Source organism: Struthio camelus, chromosome 1 (genome assembly GCF_040807025.1).
Source record: "Struthio camelus isolate bStrCam1 chromosome 1, bStrCam1.hap1, whole genome shotgun sequence".
NCBI lineage: Eukaryota > Metazoa > Chordata > Aves > Struthioniformes > Struthionidae > Struthio > Struthio camelus.
The window spans coordinates 28,581,942-28,598,525 of NC_090942.1; the positions used below are offsets into that span (position 1 = coordinate 28,581,942).

Genomic DNA, 16,584 nt, shown 5'->3' on the forward strand with positions numbered 1-16,584 from the left:
TCTCTCTTTACAGTGGTTTTTTTTCAGGAGTGGAGGGTGCTATACCTTTGGAAATATCAGATATATCAAAGAATTGGGGACTTGATCAAGATGTGCAGAAATGAAAAGCAAACATAGGGCTGAATTTAAACAGCAGGCTGAAATTAAGAGAATGGCATTGTACAGTCCTCCTTTCTTGCAAGCCCACCAGTTGCTAACTGTTAGATTAGAATGAGCTCAACTAGTATTTGTTGTCTTTGCTAGGGTTGCTTCTGACTAGTCATATTGGCAACATTGCAGAATGCCAAAAGCTTACACAAGCAGAAAGCAACAGATAAAGCTGAGAGTTCTTTATTACTAAAATGAAAGCAATTACTTACTTTGGTAGCTTAACTAAGCAGGCAGAAACAAACTGCATATATAGAATGGTGTCTATAGCATCATCCTGAGGAGGCTGCAAGGAACATCTGAAATATGCATTTTATACCTTATTTTATTAACTGTACTAATTCATTTCCTAAGTAATCATGCTGGCTATGCAAGTAACTTTTATCAGACTTGTACCTCCACTTTGTACCAGCTGTATATCATAAAAAATTAATCTTATGCGTCATAACTAACCAAAGATGTGTGTAACAAATGACAAATGAATTCTAACTTTAAAAAGGCCTGTATTTTCTTTTTAACTAGCCGAGAAAGTCACCATAGTCTTCTGGGTAATAAGATAAGCCTCTGTGTATCAACAGACCAACAAAGCGCTTCATTTACGTCAAATGGACGTTTTGGTCTTCCCTTCCTCTGGATGGATTTCTGCAAAGCTGAAACACAGCATTATAGCCTATAATTTCTTATAGACCTTCTTTAATATAAGCCCTTTGACTCTCAATCTTATTATCTTCCTCCTGTAAGGGGTACAGGAAAAAATAAAGAACAGAATTTGATCTAAAAAAGATGATCTCACTATCTGTTATAGTTGTGAGCTCAGCCTCGCTCCTGAAACTCTTAAACTTTATCCCTTGAGGACCATAAGCTGCAACAGGTAGCATTTGTTTATTTGCTAAGATGGGTTTTTCACTCCTGTGCTAAAACAGTCTAATACTTATAATCTGTCAGAAAAAAAAATCCTGCAAGAGCCTTGTCCCCTTGAATCAAATTTTTGTAATCAGACCTAGTCTCTAAGGCAGACAATAGGGAAAATCCTCAGCATCCTGGAAGCAGAGTTTACCAGAGGTCAAATAAACAAAAGGAGAGCAAGGCAGCTATACGAATAGAAAGGTCTTTTAAGCTGGACAAGTTTGGAAATGGAAGCATACTGGAAAGAGAGTGATCATAACTGAATGGCTTCTTTTCCCACCCTGGCAGCAAATAGGCTATGAATGAACACCTGCGTTCGTGGAAACTTCTCTGTGCACTGGCAAAGGTGAATGTTCTCTTCTTCGTGGACACGCGTCTTTCTGGGGTATCCTTGCTTTTATCCTTAAAACGGAAAGGATGTTTTACAGTTGTTATCTGAAGGAAGAAAAGCATCAAGTGATAAATAGTTTTCCAAAGCAATCTGAAAAAAGTTAGGCCAAATAGTTGAATATTAAAAACAAAAAAGAAAAGAAAATAAAACTGCTATAATAAAATCACTTCCACTGTCAGACAGGGTGCAGTAGGTTGTCCAAAATACTTATTCTTCCTGAAAGCAAAAAATCTGATATGTTACCCTAAATATAAAAATTGTGGGTTTGATAGTTTGCCCTGAAGCCAAAGGATTTATTTATTTATTTATTTGCTTCTAGGTGGATGTCCAAGTTATGGAATGCTGTGATAGCTCCCAGAGTTCAAGAAGCAATACTCTCCAGAGCCTCTGTGAAAAGACCATCTGTACCAGGGCAAACAATAGCCAAAAAAGGTCCTAGCCAAGGTCAACAGGCTGTTGTTAAAGCTGCTCTCAGTATCTTGCTAAATAAAGCTGTTCTACATGGCTGTCCTCTTCCCAGAACAGGTAACAGTGAACAGGCTGAAAGGCAAGTAGTTGTACATTGCAATTAAAGTTAGACTGTTAAATTGTTTGATACCTCCCCTTTTTTTTTTTAACTTCTGTGAAACACAATTTTAGTTACGATGGAAGGTTTGTGGTTAAAACCATTCACTGTCACTAAACTAAGTAGTTGTATGAAGTAGTCAAATAAACAACATTTGCAACAGCCAATTCTTTTTAACATTGTTGTACTCTTGTTCCAGAGCTAGATAATTATATAGCAGATTTCAAGGGAGGAAATTTCCCTTTATCCATGGTTTCAAACTACAAAAATTGTGGTAAGAAAAGAGGTGAGAATGCTTCTTGGAGAAAAGTGAGCACAAGTCCTCGCAAAAAGTCAGGCTACTTATCCTCCCAGTCATGGAATAAGCAGGAGACAAATACTGAAGGTAAAGCTTTTCTCTTTGAATTCTGAAAAAAGGTGTGTTCTCATTCCAAAAAAAAAAAAAAGAAAAAGAAGGGAGTAGGTTAAGCTGGGTGGATATGAATCTAAATTATTTTCATGTCATGAATTAAAAATTCTCAGTAGAACAGCATTTGTTTTTATGATGGCTGGTAAAAAATTGTTCACATTTTTTTTAATTATTTCTTTGTGACTGAGGTAGTCTAATTAATTCTTTCTTTCTTTGTTCTGATGCCCTTCCTGTTTGATAATGGAGTGGGCTGTGGCTGAGATGGTGGGAAATTGAGCAATGGTTTCACCTCATATGACCTGGAATTATGCCCTGTCATCCTCCTTCCCACTACTGGAGGAAAGGAAGCTTCATTTCTGTATTGTTTTCCTCCTCCACCCCCTAATTCTGCACCTGATTTACAGTAGACATGGAAAAGTATTCTTTTTACAAGCACTATATATCTTCGTTACAATTATTTTGATGATATAAAACAGCTAAAATAAGTGCATCTATGCATCCTCATGTTAGACACCCCTTGTTCTGTCATTTTAGATGAGTTCCAACAGAATAATTTAGAACTCCTGGAGTAGAAGGAAGATCTTTTTTTGATTTTTGTTTGTTTTTCACTTTAGAAAAGATAAATGTAAAAAATTCTGTGTAGCCAGAGATACTATAAAGTTTTTAAGAGGCTGCCATGTCATTGTAAGTATGCTGCTTGATGAGAAAACTTAATATGATTGGGATTATTTGTGTGCACGAATGTGGTAGTGATATTGGTAGTTGACCCTTTTGAAATATCTTTTCATCTCAAGATCATAAGCCATCCGCAGTTTAGTACAAAGGAGTAACATCTGGATATGTGCAGTATGAATGAATGTTCTTTAAAAGTATACTTCTGTCTAGTAATAACACTGAAGAATACCATATCCACATACTATATCCAGCCAGCTGTATCTGACAGAATCAAATGGCTTACTTTTGCTTTCAGAAAATTATTGGGATGACAGGAGAGTTAGGAAGGGTTAGAGAGACCTCTTTTCCTTTTTTTTTTCCCCCAAATGTTTTAAGGAGAGTATGATTCCAGCCTTGATTACCTCATATGAAAAAGACTGAAATACCTGATGCCTGGTGCTTTTTAATGTTAAATTGAGCTATTCGTTTCTTCAGCTCTGGTTCAGAGTGAAGAGTGCTTTTGCTGGCTTGCAGCTTTGATGTCCCAGTTTTGCTTGCTGGTTCTCCATTCGAATTCTGAACAAATCCTGCTAAGAGGATTTTGAGATCTCATAGGAACATGACCTGAAGTAGGATGATTGATACTCTATCTTCTACCTAACGATGCTCTTAGAGTTCACAGAATACCTGGGAATTCAAGTATTTGGGGGTAAAGTAGTGAAAAAACAGGATGGTGAGTTTAATTCACTTCTGACCATCAGACTCAAGAATAGATAGGTTATCTGATTTTTCTTAAATCCTTTCTTGTTGGCAATAACTTCTACTTGAGAGATCCAGCAGGGGTGGTTTAAGTGCCACACTCAGAAACCTCATGTGCTCTTTTCCACAAGAGAATGAACAACTCATGTCCCATGTTTGCCATTCCAGACATTCCATATGGCCCTAAAGCTATTCTAAGCAGTTTCAAGGGATGTATTCTGATCTTTGGCAGACCCTACTGATATAATAAGCTGGTAAATGGGAACATCTTTTCCATATTCATCACAAATGTTAGAATGAAGAAATCGGCACACATGGTAATATACTAAAAGGCCAATGTTTCTTTTGTACAGGTGTAAAATCTAAGACTATGTTGCAGCCAAACTGTAACAAAAGAGCTTCTCTCTCCACAAAGTAAGTTTTAATCTCTTGTATTTGAAACCCTCAGCAAATTGTATTGTAAACCAGAACATTATCTTGAATAGATGAAGAGTTTGTATTTTTTAATGTTTTGGCTCCGCATCTGAAGAAAAGAATGCTTTTTAATTCTCCTTTCTGGGAGAAAATAAAATCTGAGTCCTTCAATATAATTTTAGAGCCCATTTCAGTAGTACTAACCTTGCAGCAATGCATGTTCTTTATGTATCAGAATAGTCTATGACTTGAGAATATTATGTAAAACACTTATTTTGCCATGAAAAGCCAACCATATGCTTTCTTATACCCTGTAGTTTTACTTTAAAAACTCCTCTGGCTCTTCTAGCTTACTGAATAGCAATTCAAAATTATATAGTGCATGCACGTTAGTCTAAAAGATGCTGAGTTTCTCTGAGAAGTTTATGAATTAGCCAGAGGGAACTGCATTTGAGACTTCACTTCCAGTCTGAAACATGGATTCCACCGTATTCACAGACATACATGAAATCCTTACAGTGTAATTTTTCTGTTTTTAATTGAAGTGGTTGGGATTAAGTCCAAAAAGGAGTGGGAATAAAATTAATTGCTCCATTTAAAAAAGAGGAGAGCTGTCTTTGAATATAGTTAGCAGAGGGATCCTGTGTTTGAATTTTAGATTGGAGAGACTAATTTGCATAGTAAGTCTGTTTTAGTATATCAACTGTTTACAACTATTGCTGACAATAAATTAGATGTTATTTTCTGTGCTTGAGGTGGTAAAAGTCACTTTGAAGGAATTAAATATGATGCATTTCTGGAAAATAGCCATTTTTTAATTCTGTATCAGCTTAATTTTAATTTTTCTCCCTCTTGGTTTGCTTTTGTTTTGTTTTACTAGGTCATCTGATGATGATCAACTGAGAACGTTAAATCTAGAGCAAAGGCTGTCCCTTGGTTCTGATGATGAAGTAGATCTTGTGCAAGAACTTCAAAGTATGTGTTCCAGTAAATCTGAGCCTGATATAAGCAAGGTAAACACAGGGTTTTTAAATAATTTACATCGTTATCATATGCAGCTGTTTGCTGCATATTTTAAATAAATTTTTAATTTATAAATGCTGCTTGAACTGAAGAAAATTATTAAGTTATTTGGAAATAAGCTACAGTCAATAAGTAATAAATAATACATTTGAGAGAGTGTGTTCTGGTTCATTACATATTATTTCAAATTACACCTTCACTATCTTGTATATAGATTTTGCAGAGGAGGCTGAAATTTATGGATTCATAAATGCTAGAGATGATAACCTTCTCTGCATTATTGTTCCCTATGTTACCTTTCCTATTATCACTTCTTCCACTGGGAAACTGTTTTGTAGTATTAAAGAAATAGAAAGTTTTCCGTAACATTCATTGCATATTTGCTTTGTTTAAAGTAATCCCATTAGTCATCACAGAACTGACTCAAAGCTACTTAACTCTGTAGGCAAAATTGAGTTTTGCTGCCCCAAGCAAGAAAGAATGGTTTGGTATAATTTTTTTTCTTTCTTTTTCTTCTCTTTTTGGTGGCAGAAGAGGGTCCTATATGGTAGGGTAGGGGAAGGAGGCTGGCAAGAGCCACTAATTTGGGACAGAGTTCTAAGCTGAAGCGGGATTTAGGTGGTTGTTGGAGGCCTATTGGAGCAGAGGGTGGAGGCTTGAATCTCTCTCACTTTTCCTTCTACAACTCAAAGCATCTAGTCCTTCTGTAGCCATAGGTATTTATTCTTTGCCTTTTCCTCCTCCTAATACAGCTGAAGTAGATGGCTGTAACAGCATTCTGTGTTCACCTTGGAGAAGTTGATCCATGTCTTCTCAAACACGGACAACGCGAGCACTCTTCTTCTATCCTAGGCTATTGTCTACTTAGGCTGCACGTTATGTACTCTAGGAGCTCCTTAGACAGCAGTTCTTTTAGTTTTGCTTTATATAGTCTGTGTATCCTTAGAAGTCAACCAGGTTTTTATTTAAAAAGAAACGCTATGATTGGGAAGTTTTTTTTTAAAACCTTCTACCTAAACCCTTTGTTAAGTGTTTCCTCTTTCAGTACTTGCAGACCATGAGTTACATTCTAGTCAGTTAGCAGGGATTTACTGTATCTATCCCTGAGAGAATGGGATGTGTTTAAAGAAATGGTAACCAACTTAAAATTGTGTTTAATAATCTGTAAAATGTAATTGCTGGGTTGTTGACAGTTCAAGGAAACATGGGTTAGATAAGGAAGGGAATAGATGTCAATGTCTTTTGCTTAGTTTCCTCAATATAGGTGGAACCATCAGTGGTTGGAATTTCTGCTGCTAATTCCCTAGCTGCCTAGCAGAGGCTTCTGTAAGGGTGCTGTTGCATGTTATGCTTCATGTGATCTAATTTCAGGCTGCCATCAAAACAAGCAAAATATACTTCTACTCTCTCTATTTTTCCCCTTCTCTGTATGTTCCTGTTGCCTGTATTATGCTGGGATTGAGCACTTTTGCAGTTGCATGGTCAGCTTTCCCCAGCATAAAACACCTAGTTTTCAGTGATGTCAGAAAGCTGATCAGACCAGATCTGCTGTTGCGTGGTCACTAGGTTTGATAGAAAATAGGAGGAGAGGAACATATGGTAAAAGCAGCAGGAGAAGAACAAGATCACTCCTTTCGGTGACATCCTTCAAGTTGGGTAGTATCATTCAATGTGAAACTGCTGTTAAACTCCATTGAATGGTATTGCCCTGGACACGTATGCTTAAGCTTCTTCTAACAGTAGTCAGTGTTAAATCTGTCTCTATCTCCCATCTTCCACATACATACTCAAGAGTAAAGGAAAGATATATTAATTGTTCTTTGGATATTCATGCATTGCACAGAAATTACATGTAAATCAAGCCAAGACTCCAAAATTGGACAAGTTGAAATGTCATTTCTGCTCTGAATAAGAAAAAATTCTCTATTTTCTCATTTTAGATTGCAGATTCTAAGGATGCGTTATTGATGTTCAGTAGCTCTCAGAACAAGCCTGTATATTCAGCAAGTGGTACTAACTCAAGTAAAACAACATCACAAAAGGTAGGTGAACTAATTTTGTAGTAGGGATAGGGGACTTATCTAGAGTTTCTCCAAAATCTGAACTCCTAATTGAATCCAAAAGAATGAGTGCCCCAGTACTCCAGTTTGTTACCAGAATAAACTGTCATTACAAAGGGAATGATTCTTAGGAAATTTATTGGACACACTGCGCCAAGTTTCTTCCATGTGTCTCAATGGAAACTAAAGATATATTAAACAACGGATGTGTTTGCTTCACAGTTTTCATGTTTACATAAAGCCATCTCCCTAGGCTAAGTATTGTTAACATTCCTTCAACATTATAAATTATTTGCACCAGATTTTTACAGAAATGAAAGCTCCAAGATGCCCAGTTTCAAAATTTTTTTTACCAATTAAAGCTATTTAAAGTTTGCAAAAGTTCAAAACATTATTTTTTAAATTCTTAATGTAAAATTGCTTGTTTATGGTTTGTTTTTGTGCCATCTTTTGTTATGATTACCCGTATATATGTGGTTTCAAACCACCTCCTAAGGATTTTTGTATAAGTAGAACTGAGCTGCTGTGACTACAAAGCTCTCTCTCACTGATACAAATGTTGAGAAGATACAGTATTACCCGAATTTGTGAAGAGAAGGATTTTCTTTTTTAAAAGGGGGTTATATCAACCTTAAGTTTCATTCTTTGTGCACTAATGTAAAAATTGCTTTCTCTCTCCTTTCATCTTTTTCCCTTTTCTATCTTGCCTCTCTGGTGTTTGAACAAGAAGAGGGCTTCCGAGCACACAGCTCATCTACCCTTAGCCAGGTCAGAGGCTGTCGTCCAAGTTTCCTCAGTAGGGCCTGAGAGAGTTAGCGTCCTCTAAAGGGCAATCCACTTTTATTTGACTGTGATAAATTGTTTTCTGGAGGTAGTCTCTCTTTCCCTAACTATAAAATAGCTTAGAAAATAGCTTAATTTGAACACATAAGCATTGAAGAGCTAAACTTGAATGAGACGACTTACTATCCTCACCATATCTTTTCATATTTAAATATTTAAAGTGGTAGATTATTTTCCATAATTTTACTTAAAGTCCAGAAAACAGTCTCCACTGAATGGAAACAATTTAAACCTTGCAGATCCACAATTGGATATACTGCTTTTGAGTGTTTCTCTAAACGTATTAATTTCAAACATTGTAAATCGGAGCTTTACATAGTAGTGAAGCCTGGACAATTTGGTAAGTCAGCTGACCTGCCCATTCCTACTGTAAATTTTTCCTAAGGAATTTTTTTCCCCTTTTAAATTCCTTCTCACCTAATAAGGCGTAGCTGTATTGACTTTGGAGACTATAGACAAGCTTAGCTGCCTTTGAGTTTTTTGAAGAGCTATGGGAATTGGCCAAAAGGCTGTATATAGAATTAAACAAGTGGATTCACCATATCTTTACAGGGACTAATATGGACTAAAATAAATACGGACTAAAATAAAGGAAATGCAAGCCAAGGTACTGCTAGAGGAGAAAGAGATCTAACAGACTGACAAATTTTGTTTCTAGATTTAGTCGTTACTTAGTATGAACAAGGTATTGCAAAGAAGGTTTATGCATAGAAAGAACAACCACAACACATTTATCAAAAACGTAGAAGAGCGGAGTCTCGGTTTAGAAACAGAAGTCAAAATTGAGAGGCAATTGTATGGATGATAAGTCTGTATGGCTGCAAGAACTGACCTCTGAAGGAGAGTTTGATATTAGAAGAACATCTTTCTCCGAAAGTAAATAGAATTACATAGGTAACGAGAACAGACCTAATAGTGCATGCCCAGAGAAGAGATCTTATCAACAGTAATGTGAGAAATAACTTAAAATACTTACAGATATTTTGACTTTTTTTTTGGTTAAAAAAAAAAAAAAAAGGACTAGCTGAAAAAAACAGTTTTCAAGCATTTGCAGGAGAAAGGAAGAACAATGATAAGAGATTAAAAACAACTATGATATGGGACACAAAGGAATAGGTGGGATTAAGGATGTCAACAACAAAGAGACAAATACTGGATTTTCATGCCACCAATCTTTAAATCAAGAGCAGTAGCTGATGGTGAAGATGAACTTTTTTAATAGAGCTTCCCAGATAGTGAGCTAGATTCAGCTGGCACTAGCTAAGGTGCTAATTCTCCCAGACTCATTTTCCTACATCTCTTGTTAAAGATATATATTAGTGACCATCATAAAATGGCTTAGCTCCCCTCTTTCTCCTTGACAGTAAAGGAACAAAAAGTGACAACATATCTGACTTAGGCACATTAGGTATCTAACTTTGGGTGGGGTGAATATGGCCCAGTTTTTAATAATGTAGCTCCTTAGCATAAATCATTTGAGATGCTGAAACCCAGTTGATATGAAGAAAATCTGTAATACCTGTAATATCTGTCCTATTAAACTGCAGGAACTGTAAATAACAAGCGTTCCTTGGGGAAATTTTGTTTGTTTTTCAAGTCTAACTGCAATAATTGTTTATTCAGAAAAAATGTTTTCTTTTATTCATAGGATGGAATCCGTCCTCTCAGCAGCAGTCGAACTGTGGAAAGCAGCAACAGTAAATCAAAGACAGAGTTGGGTGTTTCAAGAGTTAAATCTTTTCTTCCTATACCTAGAAGTAAAGTCACCCAGCCTTCTCAGAATACTAAAAAAAGCAGCAGCAGTAATACAAGGCAAATAGAGACAGATAATAACACAAAAAGAGAGATTTGGAATTTGCACAAAAAAGAACAAGTAGAAAAATCTAATAAATAAACCTGCCTACCATACAGTTTTCTCAGCGTTCACATAATCACTATTGCAAAGAATCAAGTAATCAAGTATGTAAATACTTTTAAAAAATAAACTATTTCCCTGTAATGTAAAGTGTGTACAGGACCACAGCTTTATTTGTATGTAAATCAGCTGGAAATTATATTGATTTAAAGTGCAGAAATAGGCAGTTTTGCCACCTTCATAATTTTTTTTTTCTATTATGAAAATGACTCTTGTTTAATGATGATATTCAGGGGTATTACCACAGAATTTTCTTTGTGTATATACTGTACATAAATATATTCTATTAAGTTCATGTGTTAAATGGCATTCAGATGAGTTGCACAGTATGTACAGTAATGGCTTAAAGCTAATGTACATGCATTTTAAAGACATGTTTTTATCTTCACTTAATGAAAAGTTAATGGAATGTGGCAATAACTAAAATGATTGGAAATACAGATCAATTACTTTCAGCTACAAGCCATATTAAGTACTTTGATTTCCCTATCATCTGCCTGCTGAATTGTGATTCTGTTTCTCCCAAGCTTCTCTTCCTCCAAAATGTCATGAATTCGCATTATACCTCTTACCTTTTAGAAAAGGAAAGAGATTGAGAAATTAAAATGCAATAAAACAGTTATTTTTCTCAGACTCATATTCTTTGATATAATTGAAGAAAATGTGGTCATTTAATAACTTAGTTTTTCATGTATACTGTAAAACTTTTATATGTTTTCATTAACGTTTTAAAAAGTATCCAGGAAATAGTAGTGTTTTACAGGAACAGATTTTACTGAAAAGGAATTAGAGCACAAGCTTAACTACATTATTATCCAGAGATAATGTAGTAGCAATAACATGAGTTACTATGTAATTATCAATTTTTACTGTGGATTTGAGATGTAATTGCTGTGAAATGATATTTGGTTTGCAGGCCCCCCCCCCCCCCCCCCAAAAGGTAGATCATTTTCCCATGAGGGAGATTATATATGAAAGGAATATTTCCCCACTGTCTCCTAATGGTAGCCACAGTTATATGCCTGTGAATTGTAATAACGTGGGTATGCTCACTGTCTAGATACCTCATCTGATAGGCAGAGGAAAATGGATAGTTTTCTTAAGATCAGACTTAGATGCCTTCTGATGAGTTATCAGGAGATGGCTTTCAGAGGTGTGGAGAGGAACATGGTCATGCCTGCATTTTCCAAAGGAACATTTTTCTCAAGTTAATTCTGGAAGAGGAGAGGATTGCGTAAGTGCGTCCTAACATTTCACCTTTATATGTAAAGCAGTCATCCCAAACTCATGTTAATAAAATTTTTGTACTGCATATTGTCTGTCTTTCTGTCTCTTAATTTATATGTTTGTGTTATCTGTCTAGATTTAGCATATCAGAAGTTTATGTTTTTAATCATTTCCCTTATAGTGTATTTAGAAAGTACCATGTCTTTCCGTAGTCACTGTTTTATTAAAACTTTATTAAAACTGCAATTTCTGATACGGTAACAGTGGTTGAATTTAACTGAATTTGGGTGATTATCTGTAGAGGTAGATTTTATTTTTATCCCCTAATCTCATCTGTAATTTTGGTGCTGAAAAGAGATGTATTTCTTTTTACAGTAGGTTTCTAGCAGCATAAAGTGCTGCAGGTCAGAGAAATGGGTCTCGGCAATTAGCATCCCTTACATGCTGAACTAGTGTGACGGCAGTTTGTTTGAGAAGCTCAGCATGTCTTTCCCAGTGAGCAGGGATTTGAAATTGGAAAAGTTTCTTGTAGTGATCACACAAGATGCAAAATCAGGATTTTGATCTGTTGTAAATCAAATGTTTTAAAGAGCTCTAAGAAAAGAAATGTCCTAATGGCGTTCTAAGCTAAATTTGTTCTGCATTGAAGATGTACCAGAGGAATGTCAGACCTCATTTAGATCAAGAGTTAGCAGTGTGTTTCTGTGTGGGAAGATCTTAGGCACAGTGTCCTAAAGCATGTTTTTAGCTGTATTTTAAGACTCTGTATATTGTCTGTGAGAATCAAAAGTCTTCTGTGCTGTACTTTGAGTGGAAAATCTGCAGAAGACAGAATAACTTTGATCATCTGTTCATTGTTTGAAAGAAAAGTCGCTAGTGCTAAATTTAGCATTGCCTTTCAATCTTCCCATTATCCTTTCGTTTCAGCCTGCTGTCCTAATCTCCCTCCATCTGCGTTTTTTACCTCGTTGACTTCTCACTTCTATCTGCTGTCATTTGTTTGTTATTCTTTCAGTTCAACACAATCTGTGAACTTCGTACATCTTTAATCTCACAGTATTTGGCTAGTCTCCTAATTGAATCTATCATCTCCTGTGGTATCTGCCAAGCTCCCTCTCGTTAGGCCATAACGTCTCCTGTCCTCAAAGGACAAAAAACACGCAACCATAAAATAGTTTGGATGTGAACATACTGGCCTCTCCGTTGCTGTATTGTTTTGATTGTGACAGACTGTGCAGAAGCAGGGCAGTTCATGAATTGAGAGCTTGGCTAAATCTCCCGTCTCTTCCTGTGACGCTGTAAACAGCACTCCTCGTACATTACTCCTTGCAATATTAACTACTGTCATTTGGGGATAGTAAAGGGCAAAATCCATTTTCTTCATTCCTTCTTGTGTCTTAGGGATAGAGGTTTTAAGAAGTATGCCATCTGTGGTGAACCGTACTACTCCACTACACTCCTCTCCCATCTGTTACCCCTTTCCTTATCTTAGAGAGCTGAGGTAAGTTAAGACAGATACCCCTCTAGGTGGAGTATCTCAGAAACCATAGGCGAAGCTGCTGAGCTTGCACCCACTCCACAGGCCACTAGGCCACCAAAAGGCTTCTCCTTTCACCCCTGTCCTTTAGCTGTGACTGTGCCAGCAGACTCCCCATACATGGCTCAACCCGCTTCAACCAGGGGAACTTGAAAGAAGATCGTTCTTAAATACCAATGTAACTTGGTAAGTCCTGAACTTTTCAGCTCTCCACTTGGAGTCAGCTCTCAAAAGAAAAAAATTCATCATCTCCAAGGTTATTTCCAGCTCCAAAATGAAAAAAACGTGAAAAGAAACCTGCTCCATCATTCAACACGAACAGCATCATTCATCATAAAGAGAAAAATTGAGGGACCAGAATTTCTCTCAGAGGCTTATCTCTTTCCATCTGTAATACAGCTCAAGAGATTTACAAAATAAATCAAAAGCCTCCAGCTTTCCCATAAAACTGGAGAAAGAGAATAGCTGTGTGCTTTTGCCTGCAGGTAGAAGATACTTGTGAACGGAGTCAATTTGGTGAAAGGGTGAATGGCCACTTGCTTGGTGCTAACTCTGGCTGCAGTGACGTAGAAGGGGAAGATGTTCAAAGCATATTGAAGAGACAACAGAATTATAAAGTGGGCTGTTACTCAGAAACTTAAGTCCAAGTGGCTATCAAGACAGAACTGGGTGGGTTTGTGCTGGACTGTAGCAAAGGCAAGCTCAGCAAAGGTGGCAGCTTGCTTTTGCATACAGTTAAGCCATCAGAGAAAAGGACTTTACATTCCGAGTTTTTAAAGGGATAAAAGAAAGGCCAGAATAGAGGAAATATTTTCCCAGTCTCAGTGGTAGTCTGACCACAGTTTGATGAATATTAGCTCAAAAATGAATTGGGATATGGTCCCCTTTCTCAGATATATCACAGGGTCAGTCCCTGCTTAGGAGAAAGAAGAGCACTGCAAATGACAGGTCCTGTTCCTGGCACGTTCCCTCCCAGCTGCGGAGGTAAGTGAAAGTGTTGCGCCAAGCTCACAGGCCAATCACAGAGACAGAAGTGGCGACTGTAGGCCCCTGAATACGTCAGAGATGTACTGGCATTCATTTTTATACAATACATTAAAAAGCTCTTGGGAGAGGAAACTAAGCAAACCCATTCATTAATTAAAGCTTTGATCACAAAGACAAAAAAGAACTCGTTGAGAAAGAAGAGAAAATATCGGGCAAGAATGTTTGTTAGATGCATCTCAAGTTAAATTTACAAGAGTTACATTTGTAGATTAAAGTAAATGCTGGTAAATAAAATCAGTGGTAATACTGTTTTTACTAAGGACAGGACATTGTTCTTGGAAAACATGAGGGTTTCTAAAGGAAATGTGTTACTGTGTTGTCTGGCATTTTGCTTAATTTGCAAGATTTTTTAGGTAACATTTAATAGTCCTTCACTAAACAATTGTACACAGAGTTATAAATTGCTTTTTCAATGCTGAACAATTAGTATTAAATCATAGCCAAGTAATGGTGGAGCTAAGATACCAGATATAGGGAAAGAAGTGTTACCAGCATGCTTTTTAGATATAGTAAGCCAAGACTAAATAAAATAGTAATTAAAATGCAACAAATTAGAGTTCTGAATTGACCTCTAACAATTAATACTAATTCAGAATAAATCCTAATGTGAGGAAATGTTTTAATAGGTACCTTTTCCAATAGCTGCTACATTTAAACAAAATAATTAAACCCGCTCCTTTAGCAGGGCAGAAATCAAGATGAGGCCCCAGGGAGGGAGGGCGGAAATGCAGCGCACGCGCTCCCGTTTGGCAGCTCCGGCGTGGGGGAACAGGCTGCGCCTTGGGGAAACGGGAGAGGTGGAACTTAACAGAGAGACTCTGCAAATAGATATTTCATGAATAAAATACTAAAGTTGATTAAGACACCGGTTAAGCAACTGTGAAAGCAAAATTGTTTTTTGGAATAGTGGACGTTGAGCCCAGTTAGGTACTCAATAATTCCTGCAGTGTTTGCCTTAGTTCTTGCATTAGTTCCTTGCTAATGACAATTATCAAGCCCCTTTGTCTAGTTATTTTATGTATTAAGATTTACACAGATTGACAAATGTGTACAATTCAGCTTTGTTTAGGCTAATCTTGCGTGGCCATTTCTGTCCCAAGAGGTTCTTAGTGCTATATCAGCAGTTTGGGCCCCCTTTTTGTTTCCCCTCTGCACTTAAGGAGAGCTGCAGATCCTCTGCAAGATAATTTCACTCTTCTAATCTTTTTTGGCTTCTTCCCAGTAGGCTGTAAATCTTGCATATGTAGTACTAGACTTGGATTGGACTTGCTCTTTTCTTTGGCTATATATCTCCCTCCCTCTCCCTTTGAAGCAGTACAGGTATTTGTTTTTAATAAGAAAATGTTTGTGAGGGGCTTGGGTTTTTTATATCTGTTTTATTATCAAATAGATGGATAGCACATTAAAAAAAAAAAACCTCTTCAAATAATGTTCAGCCTGTGTTTACAAAGGTCATTGTTTGTTCTTTTCTTCCAATATACTTGGGCTTTTGTGCTTTTTTTTCCCCCCCCTCCTGTGCTCCATTTTCTACCAGAACAGTGTGTGCAACTTCCCAACTTAGCTTCAAGCAAATAGCCCTGGGAGCTGTTGCCCAGCTGATAACAAGTACAAGAAAGATTACTCATGAACATAGTGTGCTCTTCTTGACCTTTGCTGGGAAGCAGATGGTTTCCTCCTCCTCATTATGGAGGCTGGTACCAAGTTACCTACTGTTCCTGTCTGAGCTCAAAGTAGTTTAAGCAGTATTTTTGGACTGAAAAAAATAGGACACCCTCCTCCTATCTCTTTAGAGGGCAGAAAAAGAAGAAATTCAGCAGCATCTTGCCTACGGTCTTTGGGAAAAACAGAAAGGTGGTGGTAGTCAGGAACTAAAAGATGGTAGAAGAGCAGCGGCCTAAAGCTACTCAGATGGGAGTGCTGGGCACTTAATGCTACCGGGGGGAGGGGAGGGGGAAAAGGGGGGGCAGTTGGTTGAGTGATAAAGCTTTTTTCCTTCACTCAGTTTAAGGTTCTGCCTGAGTGACTGTCTGTATCAGCAGCTCCCAGCGCCTGCCATCTCCCCTCTACTTCATGCACCTGTTGTTCTTTTCCTTTTCCTTTCTTAAAATGGCTCCTTCGCTTCTCAGTCCAACCTATCACCTCCTCACTATTTAAAAAATGACAAAAATTAATGCCGCTATTTGGGCATGCTTTGAAGTGCACACTGATTTTTGATGACGCAGCAGTTTTCTTCTGCTCATTCCCTATCCTGTTGTTTATTTAGCTAATAATCTCTCCAGGAGGGTATGTCTGCGCAGCATCCTGAAAAATAAACATGCTGCTTGGGAATTCCTCCGTGGGCTCTGCTGTGCTACAGGCTCACGCGTGCTTGATATGGCAGCACCTGCCTCCCCACTGGGCTCAGCCGTACAAACTCAGGACCATCTCCAGGAGGAAAGGGATATGTGAACAGGTTGGGGGGGGGGGAGGCTGGGATAGGAAAGTGATGCTACTTGAATATGCAGTTGGCTTCGAGTTGTTAAGAGTGCTCAAGTGGAGCCCTGGGGCAGATGGAGGAAGTGGCAGAACTGAGAAGGGGGGGGGGAGGGGGGGCAGGGCCCCCTGTGTGCAAGAGGCATCTCTGAATGAAGAGATACCTAGCCTATTATTAGCAAAGGCTAGATGCTAGTGTGGGCTAGGTGCATAAT

The 16,584-nt window shown here is 37.6% G+C and overlaps 1 protein-coding gene across 4 annotated transcripts in view; it reads left to right on the forward strand.

The window, feature by feature from the left end:
- Nucleotides 1–10,719, forward strand: part of CTTNBP2 (cortactin binding protein 2) — a 96,504-nt gene extending 85,785 nt beyond the window's left edge. For 3 of the 4 annotated variants that reach the window (XM_068932587.1, XM_068932600.1, XM_068932582.1), the window contains exons 18-23: nucleotides 1,764–1,969; nucleotides 2,209–2,394; nucleotides 4,185–4,245; nucleotides 5,126–5,258; nucleotides 7,209–7,310; nucleotides 9,820–10,719. In XM_068932587.1, coding sequence (XP_068788688.1) covers nucleotides 1,764–1,969; nucleotides 2,209–2,394; nucleotides 4,185–4,245; nucleotides 5,126–5,258; nucleotides 7,209–7,310; nucleotides 9,820–10,065 — 934 coding nt within the window. In that variant the 3' untranslated portion in view covers nucleotides 10,066–10,719. Of the gene's footprint in view, nucleotides 1–1,763; nucleotides 1,970–2,208; nucleotides 2,395–4,184; nucleotides 4,246–5,125; nucleotides 5,259–7,208; nucleotides 7,311–8,058; nucleotides 8,097–9,819 lie in introns of all 4 variants that reach the window. The other variant, XM_068932592.1, reaches the window with a different exon arrangement.
- The last annotated feature ends 5,865 nt before the right edge of the window (nucleotides 10,720–16,584 follow it).